At 49.0% G+C, this 17,789-nt stretch overlaps 1 protein-coding gene across 4 annotated transcripts in view; it reads right to left on the bottom strand.

The window, feature by feature from the left end:
* Positions 1-400: 400 nt before the first annotated feature.
* Positions 401-17,789, bottom strand: part of NCAM1 (neural cell adhesion molecule 1) — a 258,452-nt gene continuing 241,063 nt past the window's right edge. For 2 of the 4 annotated variants that reach the window (XM_073320618.2, XM_073320619.2), the window contains 4 exons: positions 11,340-11,547; positions 10,477-10,593; positions 7,556-8,338; positions 401-4,177 (listed from right to left, as the gene is read on the bottom strand). In XM_073320618.2, the coding sequence (XP_073176719.1) occupies positions 4,057-4,177; positions 7,556-8,338; positions 10,477-10,593; positions 11,340-11,547 (1,229 nt within the window). In that variant the 3' untranslated portion in view covers positions 401-4,056. The remainder of the gene's footprint in view (positions 4,178-7,555; positions 8,339-10,476; positions 10,594-11,339; positions 11,548-17,789) is intronic. The other 2 variants (XM_073320620.2, XM_073320621.2) reach the window with 1 other exon arrangement.

The raw sequence follows: 17,789 nt of genomic DNA, 5'->3' as shown, positions 1-17,789 counted from the left end.
TCACCTCTCCCATGGTACAGATCCGAATCCTTCTCTGCTAAAGAACATAAGAATATCCATACTGGGTCAGACCAAAGGTCTATCTAGCCCAGTATCCTGCCTTCTGACATTGGACAAAGCCAGGTACTTCAGAGGGAATGAACAGAACAGTTGAGTAATCCATTTCCTCAGTCTCCACTCCACTATCAAGATGACTCAGTCTCTTTTAACTGGAACTAACAGTTCCTATTGTCACCACTGTGCTAGTAACAATAGAAGTTGGGGCCTGAACCCCTTGAAGGATCAAATATTAAACACTGGAAAGGCTCTTGTGGGCCTATGTTTGGACACACGACACACCAGGCAACAAAAAGCTTAGACTTAAGTGGGCTTTTTTTTTTTTGTAATTTTTATTTGAACACAAGTATTCTGACAGAATGCAAAGTCAAAATTCTCAGTTAGTATCAGTATTTACACCGGTGAGAATGGAAATAAAGGTGGTATCAATGTTTCACTTGGTAAAAAGTTTTTTGTTTTTTTATAACAAGATAGAAGGCCCCCAAAAGTAGGGAATGCTGGGTAGGGATGTCAATGGAGGGTCTGAGAACCACTATCAAAACAGCCTATTGCGAAAACCTGGGGTCCGAAGGCTCCATATAAAAGTGTGAAAATAAAACTCCAGTCTAAAAGCTGAACAATTGGATGGGCTGTTGTCTTGGTATTGTATGTATGGTGCACCATGAAATGCAGTCACTCCACTACCAGAAGCTGATCAGTCTCGGTGGCTATATAAATATATGTGTGTGGCAACACCACATATATAAATATATACAATGTAAATGGTGTCAGGTTGGTCCCTCTTCAAAGATTAAAAAAAATAATGAGGACGAAACTATTTTAGTTCAGAAAAGTGGAATGTTTCTAAATTAAAATGACATTCTCTGGTTATGGAAAAGTATAACAATGCTTTCAAGAGTCGATACGCAAGTACTGATTGTTGAGAAATCTCAGGTCAGTATTGAAAAGGGGCAGAATGGATTTGTCTACTAGTCCAGTAACCACAGCTTTTGCGGATATCTAGAAATGATGTCCCACTTCAGGAGTCTCAATTCAAAGCCCACTGAAGTCAACAGGAGTCTTTCTTATTGACTTGGATGGGCTTTGGATCTGGCTCTGAACTGGCTTCCTATTTGAGACAAATGCCAATTTAGGTATCCATATCACAAGTCCAAGTACTTATCACACAGACCTTGGCCAGTGTCAATGGATTTGTATCTAATCATTAGGATTGTGCAGTATTTGCCTCATAACAGCTGCTCAGCTCTCAAGGGGTAATAACTTATGAGGTATAGAATATAGTTGGCAAAGCAAGTCAAAGCCATCAACAACTTCACACGAATGATGAACAGATTCTCTTGGTAAACTGAGGTACACACTCTCTCTTCCAACTCATCGATTCCCCCATGGCTATGAGGACTCTTCCTCTCTAGAAGCCACGGTGGCCTTTCATGCCACATTTGATCAATCCATCTCTTTTAAAAAAATGTTTTCTTAGGGACCATGGGTCAAATCTTCCCCCTAGTTATACCCACACTGCTCCAATGGGGATAAGCAAGGGTCAGATTTGGTCCAGGATGTTTAATCAAACATCCATCCATCCTAGTGGCATGTTAAGGATGGGCGTTGTGTTTACATCTATGTTTACATAGATACACACACACAGATAGCCTCCATTTCCATCCCCAGGAGCTGAGAAAAAAAATGCAAAAAACCCCCACATTTAGCAAATGACAAGACCATTATTTTTCACAGTTTGAAATTATAATCTAGCGATGCCACTGTTAAAGACTGCGTCATTATAAGAGTACACTGAAAAGAGTGGTTCAATGTAGCTGAGCCAAACTGCAGTCTCCCCACCCAAAATCTTCTTTCATTTGTTCATTACCATAGCACAAAGGAATATATGCTGTAGTCAGGTTTGTTTGTTTCTCGTTTAAAGGCTTCTGTTCCTTATAAGACTTATTCTCTTTATTTATTTTCCTGAATAATTTTTTTTATCTGCACTATCCGCTACACCTTCCACATCCAAACTATGTTGAAGTTTTTTTTTTTATTTTCATTATTTCAATACTATGACAAAAACCACATTTCACACTAAAATACTCACGCGCCCACAGTGCACAAGCTTGCAGATCTAAAGTAGAATGGAAAACAAAACAAAAAAATTAAAAACAAAATAAAAACCCAAAAAAGGGGGAAAATTTCTATACAAAGGCTGGTCTTCCCCCAACCACCCTCTCTTCCTCCTGTGCCCCACCCCTCATTCGCTCTTTTTCGCACCCAAAATTTGCAGTTTTTCTAGGATTCCAAATAGCAGTTGTCACTGATGTTGCTGTAAGAGCAAAGTTCACCCCTGTGCAAAGCTTACGCACCGCATCAGCCTCATTTTGAGCACTACAGCTATGATCCAAAGGCCAATGAAGTCAATGGGAGTCTTTCCATCAGTGTCAAGAGCCTTCGGATAAAGTCTTTAAGGCCCTGATCCGGCAAAGCATTAGTGGATTACTCAGTGAGCAGCAAATCATGCAGTTAAATCTTTACAGGATCAGACCACAAACGTGGCACATACACCTTGTGTTGGTGAATTTCACTCCTAGTGAATGAAAGGACTTTTTAGTGTTTCCACTCCCCAAAAGAAGATACTAGTTTCCTGAAGTGCACAAGCTCTTTCCTTTTAAATCCTAGAGTAAAAGAAAATAGTATTTATTTACTACTTTTTTTTTCCTAAAAAGGGGGAATTGGTTTATTCAAACATCTATTCACCGAGACTAGACCAGCCCTGACTGCACAAACTCCCTTCTGCTTCTCAGAGCTGAGGGAGGATTCCTGGAAGGAACAGGGGAGAATGTCTAAGAAAAGTAGAGAACATATTTCTCTTATGCAGTTGGTCCCCGGTCCAGCAAAGGACTTAAGTGCATGCTTAACTTTAAGCATAACAGTATTTCCATTAACTAGGCCCATGCTTAAAGTTAATGCACTTAAATGCATTGCTAGACACAGGCCTTGGTTGGTGACAAGTTGTCCACCCACCAAAAGTAAAATGAACGGTGTTACTTATCTTCTTACTCCAGTAAGAAACAATAATTATAATAATAATAATAATTAAAAAAGATAAAGGGGAAACAACTATTGTAAACATCCATATTTTAAAATGTCTCCCTTTGCAAAGCAAGCATGCTAGTAAATCTAATATCTATAGACTGTATTTACTTTAAAAAAAAAGGCAGCTATTTTACACGTACATTTAAACACAACAAAAGTAAAAAAAAATTTGTCGATTGTAAACACTGGAAAAAACAAAAGTTGGCAAAAAGATTTAAAATAAAAATTTTTTAAAAAATGTAAAGTCTGAATACTGCAAATTGAAATATATCCCCAAAACTGCAATTTTGGCATTCTTCCTAAAAATAACAATAATAATAATAAACCCCCAAATAATGGTCTAAGCTGGAGATTGGATTCAGTCACAAAGGGCGAGAGACACTTTGCCTACTGAACAAATATAAAGTGAACAGAAATGTTAACTTATTTACGAGGCTTTACATATTTCAAACTCGACTGAAAAGTATAAAAATAAATTGTGGCTTTTGATCATTCAGTACTGGCCGTACCTGATGGTACAGCTTTTTACTCTGTTAGGCTAACCAAAGAAAAGTCAGGGTTAACTTCCCACCCCGCCCCTAAATCTAGTAGGTTTTGAGCTTCCTAACCATTTCACAACTGATGCTTGTGACCTTGTTTGTTTGAATATATGCAGGGCTCATTGAGCCCTGATCGGGTTGCGGGATCAACCTTTTTTTAAAAACATATTTTATTTTTCCTTAAAAGCAAGTGCACAACAAACAGAACCTTCCTACAAACCTACAAAGAAAAAAAAAAGAGATCCCCATTTCTGTATTTTTTCATTTTGTCTGGTTTTCTTTTAAAGGCAAAAGACACTAGAGGAATGAGATGTGTGGTATGTTTTAAATGCTCAGGTGAAGTTGTTCTGTCATTTTTTTTCTTTTCTGGTGCTGATCATGCTTTGCTCTCGTTTTCATTTGTTTGTGTGGCTTCGTTAGGGACCGTCTTGACTTCTGCTGGAGGTGTCTTAGGTTCCGTTGCTTGCACCTCAGATTTTTCTTCTACAGGGGTTTTCCTGTGGAAAAGTCACCAAAACAGCACAGTTTAGAGAGAGGCCATCAGTTGGTTTATTTACTTTTTTAGTTAGATGTGCGATATACTTCTGGAATGGCTCCCAGGTGTTCCATACAAAGCATCACCCCACCTTCTACAGCAGCGTGACTAGAGCTGGGGGAATATTGCAAAAGATCTTCAACTTTGGAAATACATTTGCTTGGACTTCATCCCCATCCCCTTTGGGTTTGCTTTCCATGAATGCTCCACAGAACCAGGCTGCTGCCAGAAGCATTTGCAGGAAATGCAAACGCCGTGTGCATCTGCAATGGAAACTTGATTCTACAAATCACCCCATCCACTCAAAGGACAGAAAAAATACCATGTGACCTGAGCGCCCAATCAAAACCGGCTGAATTTTGAATAGCGGGGGTTTTCTTGGAGGAAGTATTCTGAGAGTAAATCTGAGAACACCATGGTACATGGGCAGAGAGAAAAAGGGATGGAGTTTATTCTCCCAGCTCTGAGACTGACATCCTCAGAAACGAGGGCTGTAATTCCCAAGTGCAACCTCCTGGGGCTAGCAAGGGGACCCACCTGAGTTAGAGAAACCACAGGGCTACTTGAACGTACACCAGCTACAGTGGTGCCATAGGGGCTCTTCTGCTGGGGGAGGGGAGACTGGTACAATGCATGCACCCCAGCTTCACCCTCAGCCAGCCCTGGGCCCTCACGCGGCCCTGTACAGCAGCTTTAAGGTGAGTGCCCTTCTCCAGCAGTGCAAGCTAATGTGAGTAGAGACTGAAGATCTGGCCCTAACTCTGTGACACAAGAGTAAGCAGTGGGGGATTTCTGGATTTGAGCAACATCTACCTCGGCTTCCTTGGGAGCCTCAGATCCTTCCTGCTCGCAATTAGTTCACTTTTTTCACGTTGAAAACTGTGACCTGGGATGTATTTATCTAACATGAATCTAAATTCCAACAAAGCCAGTGCATGCTCTCCTTCCCCCCACATGGAAACGGAGACAGCATGCATGTGGGGGAGAGGCCACAACACTCTATCGCCACCAGCAGAGGCTGCAAAGCTCATTTCCTGCTGAGCCAAGCAGGACTGGAAACCAGGTATCCACAGATGGAAGCAATCCCCATCCGTTGCTCCTGCCAGGCTGTGTGGTGCATTTACAGCACACTGGCCATCTCCAGCGGAGGGGTCTAGCTAGTGAGAAAGTTTCCTGGGTTCACTTCACAACCGCTGCTTTGGTAGCTGGAGCTCTGGAACAGCCTGGTCGTCGTTACTGATGTGACTGGCTAGGGACGGGGATATTTGAAGTGTAGAGATTTCCTCTCAGAGTCTACGATGCAGGCTGTGAATTTGCCCAGGGGTTCCCCTCACACAGCCCTGCCGGCCGGGGGGCAGACTAGCTAAGAGAAGAGAATACCCTGATGCCAAACGGGTACACTGCAGAGATGCTTTTTAGTTCCTACCTTGGATTCGTGTGAAATGGGCAGAGGGCAGGACTGGAAGGACACTCTGCCTGTGCAAGTGGGAAGAGGGGCTGCAGGTGGACATGCCGGCTCGCTGCTGGCAATGCATCCCCTGAGCTTATTTCACGTTCATCCCAGCAGCACACGCTACAGCATCCTAGCACTTAGGCTGCAAGCTCTTCAGGCCAGGGACTTCCTTATATGGTGTCCGGCACCTAGCGCAAGGGGGCCCTGGCCGATAGGCACTACTGCGATACAAATAAGTGAACGAGGATTCCTCTGCCATGGAGTCACTTAGCTTTGGTCACTACAGCTGTGTGGTCAGACCAGCCCAAGTACCTCTGCGGTGCTGCTGACCCTGCCAGGCTGACCGTACCTGCTGTGCTGTGTGGGGCACGTGCTGCCCCACTGAACAGTCACTCTCCAGGGCGTTAGTAGACGGAAGCAGCACGGCAGGCTTGATGGGGTGACCAGAAGCCACGAGGTGCCAGGCACCTGTAGCTAATGCTGTGGATCCGCGCATACTCTGGCAGGAACTGCCTGCAGTCTGCAGAGCGCTTAGGGCCTGACTGAGCACTGCCCACACCAGAGGAACTGCACTGAAATCAAACCGGAGTGCCAGGCCTGTGCTTTGCCGGTGCTAATACACAAGGCTGTGAGCACAGGGGTATTTTTCCTGGGAAGGAGCCGGGGGGGGGGGGGGGGAGTTCCAGCCAAAGCCACGACTCAGCATCGTACCGCAACAAACCAGATTCTCCAACAAATCTGAGCTGTTCTTCCAACACAAGAACCCCCTTTCCCTCAGGAGGGTACCAGCCCGACTGCATTTGGGAAGGAGTGGCTGCTTCCTTCATCTGATCCTGTCTCTGACAATGTGCGGCACCCAACCAGGCAGCCAGAAGGCAGTGCTGAACCCAGACAGTGCAAACACCCAGAACAGGAGAGAGAGTCCAAGAACTGCCCATCAGCACTTGCCATGCCCCTGCTTTGCTGGCTCTCCCAGGAACTGCTGTCCAGGCTGAGCCAGGAAAGCAGCCCTGTCCTCCCACCTCGCTCAACCTTCCCCCACATCACCAACCAGAAATAGCTAATGCTGCAGCCAAAGCTGGCTGCAACTCCCAGCAGCACAGTGTCTCTTGCCAAACACAAGGCACAGGGTGATGCCCGGGGGTGGGAGGGGATCCCATCCAGATGGAATGAGGCTGTGTCCCTTCATGCCTACAGGCTTAATGGCTCTCTCTTAATCGCTTGTGGGAGCCGAGGGGAGACTGGATGGAGGGAAATTCATCACTGGCTCACCAGGATGAGACAAGGCCAAATGGGCCAGCCCCAAACAGCTGTGCTTGTCCCACAGGCAGGCTTGCCTCAGGTCCCTCTCCATAGCGAACTTGCTAATATAGGGCCTGATCCTGAGACGTACCGAGCACCCACAATTCCCCTTTTGGCCAGGTTCTGCCTTGCCTTGCAATAGAGTAAATCTGGAGTCACTCTAGTTTAGCTTCTCTGGATTTACATTGGTGAAATTGAATTTGGTCTGTTGTCACCAGTGAACTTCAGGAGCACAGTGTTTCTCAGGATCAGGCCCCTTTTTGCCACAAGGAAGTGATCCTGAGCCCTTTCCCAACAGAATCGGGAACAGGATGGAGCTATTGGGAAGTCTAAAAGGTAACACATTATTAATCCATTTCTTCATCTCTCTCTGGGGACTAGACACCTGTCTGCACTGCACCCAGGGGCCCCCTACTCCTCCTTTCACCTGACCTCCCTAGTGCTGGGTCCTGCCATAGTGGTTAACAGGTGAGTTAGTTTGCTAGAGAAACAATGAGGTTAGTTCAGAGAACATCCAACAAGAACACAGCACTAATGCACAAGACACACAGCACACAACCCACAGAAGATTAAAGGCAGCCATACTCGGTCTTTGCAGGTGCCAGCGGTACAGAGCTGTCTACAGTGGAAGAAGCAAGCTCGCGAGCTTGCCCACTAGCCACACTGGCAGGAGCAGTAGTGCCAAGAGCTGCAAAAACATCCTTTGCAAGGTCAATGTCTGGGGTCTTGAAGGTCCCTTCGTCCATTTTAAAGTCCTCGTTCTGGGAGGGGTTTGTGGTGCTGCCTGAGGCAGCCTCGCTCTTCAGGTTAGTTGGGTTCTTGGCTGTTTCTGTTGGACTCTTCACCATGCTGGGCTGTACAGCTTCCTTTTCTGGGCTTTTGGTGCGTGACAACTCCTGCTTGGGCTCTGAAGAAGCTGGAGGGCTAGTGGGGTTTGCAGGGGCTGGGGCAGACGGCTTGCTACCAGCTGGCGCCTTTGAGGCCTCAGCCATGCTGGTGGCAGCACTGGGGCTGAGCACCGCCCCCTGGTTGGCCAGGACACTCGAAGACAAATTACTAGTGGCTGGAGTAGAAGTTGGGGTGTCGCTGAGGTCAACAAGGGGGGCGACTTTGGGGGCCGAGGAGGCCAGTGGCGAGGAAGCGGAGGTGGCTGCCCCTTTGGCCGGAGTGGCCTGGCTGGGCGGCACGGAGTTTGAGTCAGGGATAGCTGTGGCTGGCAGGGCAATACTGGAAGTCAGGGTGGTGGTCTCGCTGGTCGGGCTGTTCTGAGCAGTGGCAAAGGTTTCGGTCATAGTGTCAGAATTAGTGGTGCCCGTGGTTACGGAAGGCAGCATATCCTCCACCGTAGCTGTGGTGTCAGCTGGGTGCCTGCGAGGAGGACAGGAGTAGAAGAGAAATAGACAATGAAGCCCATAAATGATCGGGGGAACGGAGTGGAAGCGCAAGAGGGCGCGAGAGACGGCGCAGTACAAGCAGCAGCGTAGCATGCGGTTGTAATGCACACAGAGGACATAGAAGCAAGAGAAGAGGAACCTGCTGAGGCCAGATGTGCACCTGGGAACAGGCACCAAGTGGGGAGATCAAAGAGCAACGAGGAAGAGGAGGAAGAGCAGAGAGTACATGGCATTCCAGGAGCAGCTTGCTCACATGGCGTTTTGTGCATCAAATCTCAACACAAACTTCACCCCAACCTATGCCCTGCAGAGAGGCTCTTCTCCCCTAACCTAGCCTCCCTCCTCCCCAACAGCCCATGAACCCGTGTCTTCCTCCTGCTCCTGAGGCCCCAATCTTGTGATCCAGTAACACACCTCGGCCTCACCAATGTTTCTGGTCCTGATCCAGGGCCCTGAGTCCAAACCTCCAGCCTTAGCCCTGCCTTGGTATCTGTGCACCTCTTATTTTCATCCAGCCTCAGAGAGTATGAGTCCCACACACTTTGGGCCAGCACCTTCCTCCCTTTTGACCGAGTCTGCCTTTAGTTTGGTTCCAACTAGGGTCAGTGTTACTTCAGGAAGATGTGTGACAGCACAAACCATGCTTTGGCAGCCACAATGAACCTTAGACAGCTTTACTGATGGGAGCCTTTCTGAAGCTGGAAGCTTTAATGAGGAGGGAGAGGGAGGGAGAGGGGGAGGCACACTGCTGGAAAGACAACGGTTAATCGAGAGTGAAGCCAGCGCTTTCCACACCACCGCTGCTGGCTTATTAATTGGGGGCAACCTCCATAAAGGTTAATCACTTCATTAAAAGTTCAACAAAACAACCCACGGAAAGCTCAACACATTCAACAGCAAGAGCACATCCCCAGGCCAGTGCTGCTGCGTAAACATGGCTCCCGCTTCTCTCCTAGCCAGGCCCAGACACCCAGTTCGTCAGCAAAGCCATAGCACCAGTTATTCTCACTTCTCACCCCAGCAGGGAATAGAGCAGCACTACGGATGGGGAAGCCTAGAAACCCTATGATTTGACAACCCAGCGAGGAAATAAGAAGCCCACTGGGTCAACCCCAAACCAGAGCCAAAAAATGAACTGGACATAGACATTATTTCTTCTTGGAGAGCTCAGATGATATCTATGTCCTGTTCCATAGAGCCCAGGAGTGTCTGTAAGACACTTGGCATCCACACACTGAGATGGCCCAATACCCTGTTAGAATGGGCCATCTTCCAGCAGGTTTAATAAATGCTTAAGGATAAACCGGTCCATCACAGCCAGTTTAGTGAATTCAAACAAGTAGATACAGTTCAAATACTCTGCCCATTTCTGCCACACAGTACACCGGTGGCCTTCTGAAATCTCCCAACATGCACTGCTTCTGGGAGCTGAACTGGGAATGATGGAGTAGGTGCCCAGAGGCCACTGCAAGTACCACAGTTTAGACCAGTGCTAAATTGGATGCTGGGCAAATCTAGTTAATCCTGGCTAGTGTGGATGCACCAAACCATGGCTCATGACCAAATGGTTCATTTCTCTGGTGCACACGAGACCCATGGGTAACTCCCAAACCCTCTCTTGGCCCAGTGTGCAGGCAGCGATGTCTCAACTTGCTATGTGCCCTCCACACAGCTATAAATCTGGCACAAATCCAGAGCGCAGCTGCTCTGTTGCTATCAATTCCAGGAGGCCCTTTCGCTCGGGGCAAGCAGGCGTCGACGTGGTATCGTCAGTGCGGCACTAACTAGCCATTGGCACAGCATCACGCCGCCAGGAGGCAGTGTGATATGGGGCATCTGCCCCGGAGCCCCTGCAATAAGCAGGGCTGGCTGACAGTGCTATACCACAGAAAGCACTTGGCACCAAAGCTTTGGTCTCGTTCTTTGCAAATATTACAAAGGAAATGGTGCCGAGGGAGAGAGGAGCTCCTCACTATGACAGGGCAGGGACCCAGCTCCGAGCCTTGACCGTTCTCCTTCTCTTGCCTGGGTTACCTACGTGAGAGGCCAGAGGTCACAGTGGCAGATGGGGCTGCACTGACCACGCACTAGAACAACCGAATGTCAACCTACTCAGGCTCCGTCAGCGGCGTGGTCTCGTTGGGCTCTGTGTGTTTGCCCCCGTCATGGTTCGGGGTCCGCTCCTCCTCAGTCCGCACCTCCACAATGGGCTCCTTTGACTCGTCTTTTCTGAAAGGAAATTGCAAGCGTGGGTGAGTGGTTCACAGCCTCAAACAAGCACCCTTCCCTGAGGGTGGGAGGGCCATGCTAGCAGCAACTGTCCACATGGTAGGGCGAGGCTGGCCTGGAAAGTGGCTTGGTTCTCAGTCCTAACACATGCCCCCTTCCCAAACCCAAAACAAGGACCATTGCAGTGCCCAGCGTCAGTGAGTAGCTCATCCCCTCCCACCCCTGAGTCACCCTGGGACGCTGCATACGCAATGCCCTCTGCCCCCTGACAAGGACGTGGCACCTGGATATGCGATCTCCTCCGGCTGAGCTTGCTGGATTCTAGGTCAGCCTGATGCTAGCTTTGGAGGAGAATGGGGGAAAAAAAAAGGGGGGGACCCCCAGAAGAAACCCCTCCTGAAGAAACAGCAGACCAAGAGTGACCCCCAACCAAATCCCCTCCCTGCAGTAACCCCCACGCAGTGCCAGAGCAGCACAGCTGAAGTCAGCCTGATCACCGGCTTCCCCAGAAATGCAGCCTCTTCTGAGGCTGGAACACGCTGTGGGGAGGCATGAATCTCTGGGGGGAAGGGCAGCAGTCTCAAGGCACTGCGGGAGCTTGTGGCTCCCAGTCAGGCTGCCACTTGGCACCTGAGGCTACAGGACTGGATTAGAGGGTAGAGGTGTTGCAGTGGGGGGCTGTTCCACTCTAGGAAGTTCATGGTTAACGGAAGGACAGGTCAGAGGCGAGCAGAGAGATTACTCACGAGAAGGCAGCTTTGCCCTCTTCCATGTCTTTGCCCTTGGCCCCGGGCCCGGACTTGCCGCACAGGTTGACAGCGATGCACATCAGCAGGCCGCACTTGTTCAGGAAGTAGCAGGTGATGTCCACAGCCACCAGGAGCAGCACAAAGATAACGATGAGGATGCCCACAATGGCAGCAGTCCCTAGGCCTGACGTGGGGCTGGTGCTGGCTTTAGAGACCAAAGGAAAGTGGGAGAAGGTGATGCAGTTAAATGAAGGCAGTCTTGGTCCTGGAACTGCAGCAGTGCTGTGGGAATAGCTATGATGGTGCCTTGGCCTCTGCAAAAAATTTCAGTGGAGTGACCAGGGCCCTGGGAGTGGGATGTCATACGGGGATCTGGCCCCACCCTTTCTAGGAGTGTTGTTATTGGTGGCACCTTATCCTGGGAATAGACTGCTCTGGCTCCCGTCCTCCTGTCAGGGAAGGACTGGACAGGGCTACCAGGGCTTTTCTCAGCTCTGCTGGGCAAAGGTCTGGAGAATACACTGTAGAGAACTATCCTACCCAGTCCTCTAGAGCATGAGATGGACAGGAAGAACCTAAAAGGTCTCTGTCCATGTCTACCATCTGAGTGTTCTCCAGAGCTTTCCCCAGGGCACAACCTGCCAGGGCTGTACAAAGAAGGGCACCATGCGGGCACGTGAAGCCCGGGCTCTGGAGAGTGGCTGTGTCATACTGGTGCAAGGCCATGTTAAGAGAAACTGTAGGGTCTCAGCACTGGTCTGTCCTTCACTGGGGAGAGGGGGAAAGGCACAGGGCCCAGCTGACTGGCCCAGGAGACTCTACTCCCAGCATGGTTATTACAAAGGGGCTTGTCGCCACATGGGACTCACTGCCCCTGCACATTTCCCTGGTGCCAGGCAGACACCAACACACCGAGTGTCCTTGGGAGTCCTCTCACCCGACGCCCATTCTTTCTAGCATGGATGAGGCTGATGGGAAGCCGCTGGGGGAAGATGGATTAACACTCCCCAGGAGTGAGGGGCCCAGCTGAGGTTGCGCAGGAAACTGTGGGAGGAGTTAGACCTCTCTCACAGTGGCGCTCTCCTACTGCCCTGCTCTAAGAATCAGGGAGCTGGGCACATTTAGGCTCAGCTACTGAAGTCAGCCTGAGAATGCCCTCAACTCATGCAAATACATGGAGACTCTTTGGGGCATGAAAGCAATAAACTACTCCAGGATTTTTGAAAACAAGGGTTTTTGGGAAGCAGCATGAGGGAGCACGTGGGGCAGGGAGAGATGTGAGCCAAATTCTGAGACTTCATTAGCTACTTGGTGGCCACGGGGGCTAGCACCTGGCCTGTGCTGAGGGTGGGGAGAGAGCTTGTGGTATTGCCTGGCATCTGTTGCTCACAATCATGAGTATGAGATTTGTACTAATAAAAAAAAGTAAGTGATTTTGCAAGGCTGTGACTAGTCATTTACCAGAGAAATCTCCTGTACAAACAAGGGATCTATGCATGCATCTATGCACACATATCAACTTGCACCTGTGCCCACACACACGCGCGTTCTAGTTGCACTGGCTATATATACAAAAGAAAGCAGAGTCCAATCACTACAGTGTAAATGCTCTGGCCACACAATTGCCTCACTTGGGACTGCAGAAAGCACCTGGGAATGCTCAGTGTGTGGCCTTGCCTGGGATCAGGCTCTTGGTCTCGAGAGCTTCACTAGCAGAGTGTGACACAACTGGTGGGAGGCAATAAAAAATGTCCAGGGAGCAGCAAAGACTGACTGACCAAAGAGAGAGACAGTCTAGCCAAAGCACAGTGAAGTCAATATGAATTCTTCTTCTTCCTTGAAAGGACTGGGCCCTAAAAGGGTTAAATCTGCATCTCTTGGCTACAGGGTGGCTAAGAGGTCTATGAGAGAGAGAGACAAGGTGGGTGAGGTTAAGATCTTTTACTGGACCAACTTTTGTTGATGAAAGAGACAAGCTTTTGAGCTACACAGAGCTCTTCTGCAGTTCTGGGAAACTAAGGCTATGTCTATATTAGCACTTTTGTTGGTAAAACTTATGTCGCTCAGGGGTGTGAAAAAACCATCCCGTGTGACGTAAGTTACACCAAGAGAAGTGATGGTGTGCACAGCGCTATGCTGGCGGGAGAATTCTCCGGCTGACATCACTACCGTTGCTCTTGGAGCCAATTTTATGATGTCGAGGGGAGAGCTCTCTCCTGTCACTACAGCTGTGCCACTGTAAGCTTGTCAGTGTAGACATGGTAATATCAGGGAAGATTTCCTGACAGAGAGACAGGGGAAAGTCTCCCAAGGAAAATGATGGAGGTCCCATTGCTGCAGACATTTAAGTCCTATGGTAAAGACGAAAGCCCCCATATTGCCTTGAAAGTGACACGCCTGCATTCAAGAGGAAAGCCTTGTTGATCCAGTAGGTGTTTCTGATTCTCTCTGGCTTCCCTGTCTCAGAGACCAGCCACATGCTGCACAGGGGAATCATGCATCTTGGAGGGGAATGTCAGGATCCCTTGTCTTGTTTCATTGTCGGCTGGTTTTCCTGCTGCTACTGACGCTTGCTTCTAGTATTTTTGAAGAGGAGAAAACCATTTTCTATGAGCTGACTAGGGGTGTATAAACAAACAATCTACACCATGGAGGCACACAACACAGCACCTTGGGCAGCATCCAGATTTCAGCGCTGCTCTTGAAAATTCTTATGGATGCGCTTAACTTTCCTGACATGAGTAGCCCCTTTGAAGACATTGACATAAGTATAGTTCAGGTTATGCACAAGTGTCTGAAGGAGCAGAGCCTGGGTTAGGAACACAATTTAGCCTCTAGCACAAGGAAAATGCTTTTTATGCTGCATAAAAAATCTTTGAGCAAATCTGCCTGGTAGCGGGGATAGTACGCTTCGTCTAAATGGGGCAAGGAAGCAGGTAACGAGTGTTACTTGGCACCTGGCAGTGGCCCTGTTAGACACAGTTTGCCTGGGACCATTTCTTGGCCCAAATCTTCCAACAGTGCACCTGAAAATGCCCCAGACCTAGTACAGTGGTGTATGAAACTGCCAAGCTTAGAGAACTTCAAGACTCAGAAAAGGGTTGGACATTTATGTGAATAACAAGAACATTCAGGCTCACAGTAACGAAGAGCAAAACAACCCAAAGGGTTTTGGGTGGCTCCTAAATCTTCCTGCTTCAGGGCCTAAACCAGCCTCCAATGGCTACACTGCAATTAGATATCTGGCCAGCCGAGTTGGGCTGCAGGGCTGTTTATCTGCAGGGTCCTAGAGCCTGGACTCCAGCCCAAGCCTGGACAGCTACATTGCAATTAAAGAACCCCACAGCCCGAGTCAGCTGGCATGGGCCAGCCGTGTGTGTCTAAGTGCAGTGTAGACAGACCCTTATTAACGGGCATCAGGAGAAAACTTTCCTTAAGGTCACGTTCCATAATTGTCTACTCTACTGCAGGGATTCTTGTACCTTCCCTCTGAAACACGTGGTGCAGGCCACCAGGACAAACAGGCCATTGAACTAGATAGACCCCTCTGATTTGGCCAGTCCTGTGCACCTAGTTAAAACACTCTGTGCTGCATGCAGAGGGGCTGGCAGCCTGAATGAGTCTGGCTGAGGGGACAAATTCTACATCTTCCTAAACGGAACGAGGTCCCACTAATAAAACTTTGGTTTTAGTGCATCTGTTCAATTTATAAGGTCGGGACTATGTGTCCCATTGGTCCCTGTTGAAGTGTCTTGGGCACAAGCTCCTGTCCTGAGAAAGTGAAGACACAAGCAGTAGCAAGTTCCAAGAGCACATGGGGTACAAAGATCAAACAGATCTGACCCAGGTGACTCCCAGAGCCACTATGGTATCAGACCATGGTAGTGTCAAAGCACCTGATGCCCCCATAGCCCGGTTAGACCTTCCTGCATGTGAGTGCATGCAGTTCAATGGGTGCTTGTGGGCTACCAGCATTACACATCTCTGTGGGCTAGTGTCCAATGAGCTTGAAGGCTACATGGTGTGTTCAGGTGTCACAAACCCCTTCAGGGATAAATCCTGGGCTCTCTCTTTTCCTCTGTCTGGGGGAGATGGATTTAGGGCTTGTCTGGTTTCCACATGTAAATTCGTCCTGGTCTAGAATCCTCAGCTCTGGCAGGAGATGGCAGCAGAACAGAGTAAAGACTTGAAATGGCCCACAGGGGTGAGACTGGGGGCAAAGCCCACCTCCAACTAAGAGACGGCTCAGCCAGGAGGGTCACAGGAAGAGGAGTGGGGAGGAATGTTTCATGGCCACCTATTTGCCCAGCTGAAGCGATGGGTAAATGACCCATAGTTTTTCTGTGCACCTGGGAAATGCAACAGCAATGTGACGTGGACGCTCAGATACCCTAATGCCAGGAGCCTTCCGAGAGGTGAATTGGCTAGATCAAGCTGCATGTAAAGACCGACAGATTGGCACCACCAGAACTGTACTGAGCAGGACACGGTGCCACCCCATACCCATCTAATCATTATTCTGACTTCCCTTTCACAAACATTTCCTACCTGGCTGTTCCTCCCCTTATACCACCTCCCTACTATGGAAAGGCCCCGAATTCTTAGAATAGAAAGCCCTGCAAGCACCTGCTTTGCCAGACACTGCCCCGTGCAGGAAGCAGCTGGGGCATTCTTGTACTCCGGCAATGTGGCATAATGATCTGCAGATTAACGTGACCCATCCCAACAGCAGGTAGGGGGTACTGAATACTCCAGAAGGGCAGAGTCATGGGGATACTTGGGACTGTCTGGTTCTATTCCTGGAAGCCAAACTATGCTGCCATAGACTGACATGCGCCATGAGGTCCTCTCCTTCCCCTTTGCTAACCCAATGTCTTATCCATGGCCCTTGACTCCCGCCATAGCCAGATGGTGTTTCTTGTTTACCCAGTTATAAAACAATGAATGCAGGACAGTAACTGGGGCAATGAGCATGTCTAAATCCCAAGGCCACCTGGAGTACAGAGAGGAGGCATGGTCCAGTCGTTAAGGTGTTGGCCAGAAACCTGGTTCAGACCCCATGTGACCTTGGCCAATTACTTAGCCTGTTTGTGCCTCAGTTCTTCTCATGTAAAACAGGATAACAGCACTGACCTAGCCCAGGGTGTTGTGAGGATAAATACATTACAAGATCATGAGGTGGTCCCATACGGCAGTAATGGGGGCTGAAATGCACTGGACATAGCCCTTGAGTACTGGTTGGTCTCCCTAACTGCTCCCGAAGTGCTGTGTGTACTGCGGGCAGTGGGGTGGCATGGACGTAGTTCCATCTGGGAGCTGAATTCCCCATGGCCAAGGTGGGCAGCAGCAAGTGCAGTCTTCACACAGCCAGAGCGGAGTGATTCCTCCCAGAGTCTTGCCACCAGCCTGTGCACACAATGCATTTTAAAGCAAGAAACTTGCTCTTCATGTTTTATTCAGAATTATTCTTCCGAAGCCACTGAACAGCAACCGCAGCATTTGGCACTAGTGCTGGATTCATCAGACCCACCCAAGAGCAGCCATTTAATACTCCTGCCAATTTCAACAGCTGCACAGTCTGCTTGCGCTCGGCCCAGCCACGCACTGATGGACCATGCAGCAGAGTTGGTAGCTGACATTTATGGGGAGCTGGCTGGAGCACTCTCCAGCCTCCTCATGGTTAGTTTTTTAAGAAGTCAGGAGGCGATTCTATTGCTTTCTATTTATTTTCTTACTGCTAGTGAAAGGCGCTGGATTGGCAAGCCTGAAGACTCTCCTCCTCTATCCACAGTACAAGCACACTAGGGAATGCTCCGCACCTGTTTTTCGGCCAATGCAACTTCGCCGTGCCATGTGGAAGGACCAGTGCTAGGCCTGAGAGATGGAGCGCACAGGTTTCCCCTCTCCCCACACGCATTTTATTATTTGGGGATGGGTGGAGAGCACATCCCCAGCACGCCCAGAAAAATATTGATCCCTCTTGCCAGGCTGACAGGCGTGTGAGCCGGGAGTCCACCAAGACGGGTCTTTCTCTCTTCAGCTCTGTCTAAAAGCTGCTTGCAGGGCCAGATGCTGATGCTTACAAGAGGAGGCCATTAAATACTCTGCAGAATGTTTGTGCTTGAGAAAGCCGCACCCTGCCAGCACCATGCATCAAGCTGCATAATTAAACACATTCATCACCCTTGGTACTTGCAAAGAGAGATGGTGCCATACATTCGGCTCCACTAATGTATTCAGAATTCATGCCTGGCTGATTCAGTAGTTAAGTCTTTCACTTGGACCAGCTCCTGGGGGACAAACTGTGTGGTGTGTGTGGGGGGGTGCGTGTGGTGTGGTGTGTGTGTCAAACAATCCTTCTGCTCATCTGAAACATCAGACTGGGAATGAGAAACGAGTTATTCCGCATGGTGGCGGAAGATGCATGATCGCAGCCCTGTGTGGACA

This window comes from Lepidochelys kempii, chromosome 22 (assembly GCF_965140285.1).
Source record: "Lepidochelys kempii isolate rLepKem1 chromosome 22, rLepKem1.hap1, whole genome shotgun sequence".
Taxonomy (NCBI): Eukaryota; Metazoa; Chordata; order Testudines; family Cheloniidae; genus Lepidochelys; species Lepidochelys kempii.
Note: the sequence above shows the minus strand (reverse complement) of the source record. Positions and strands in the feature narration are given on the sequence as shown.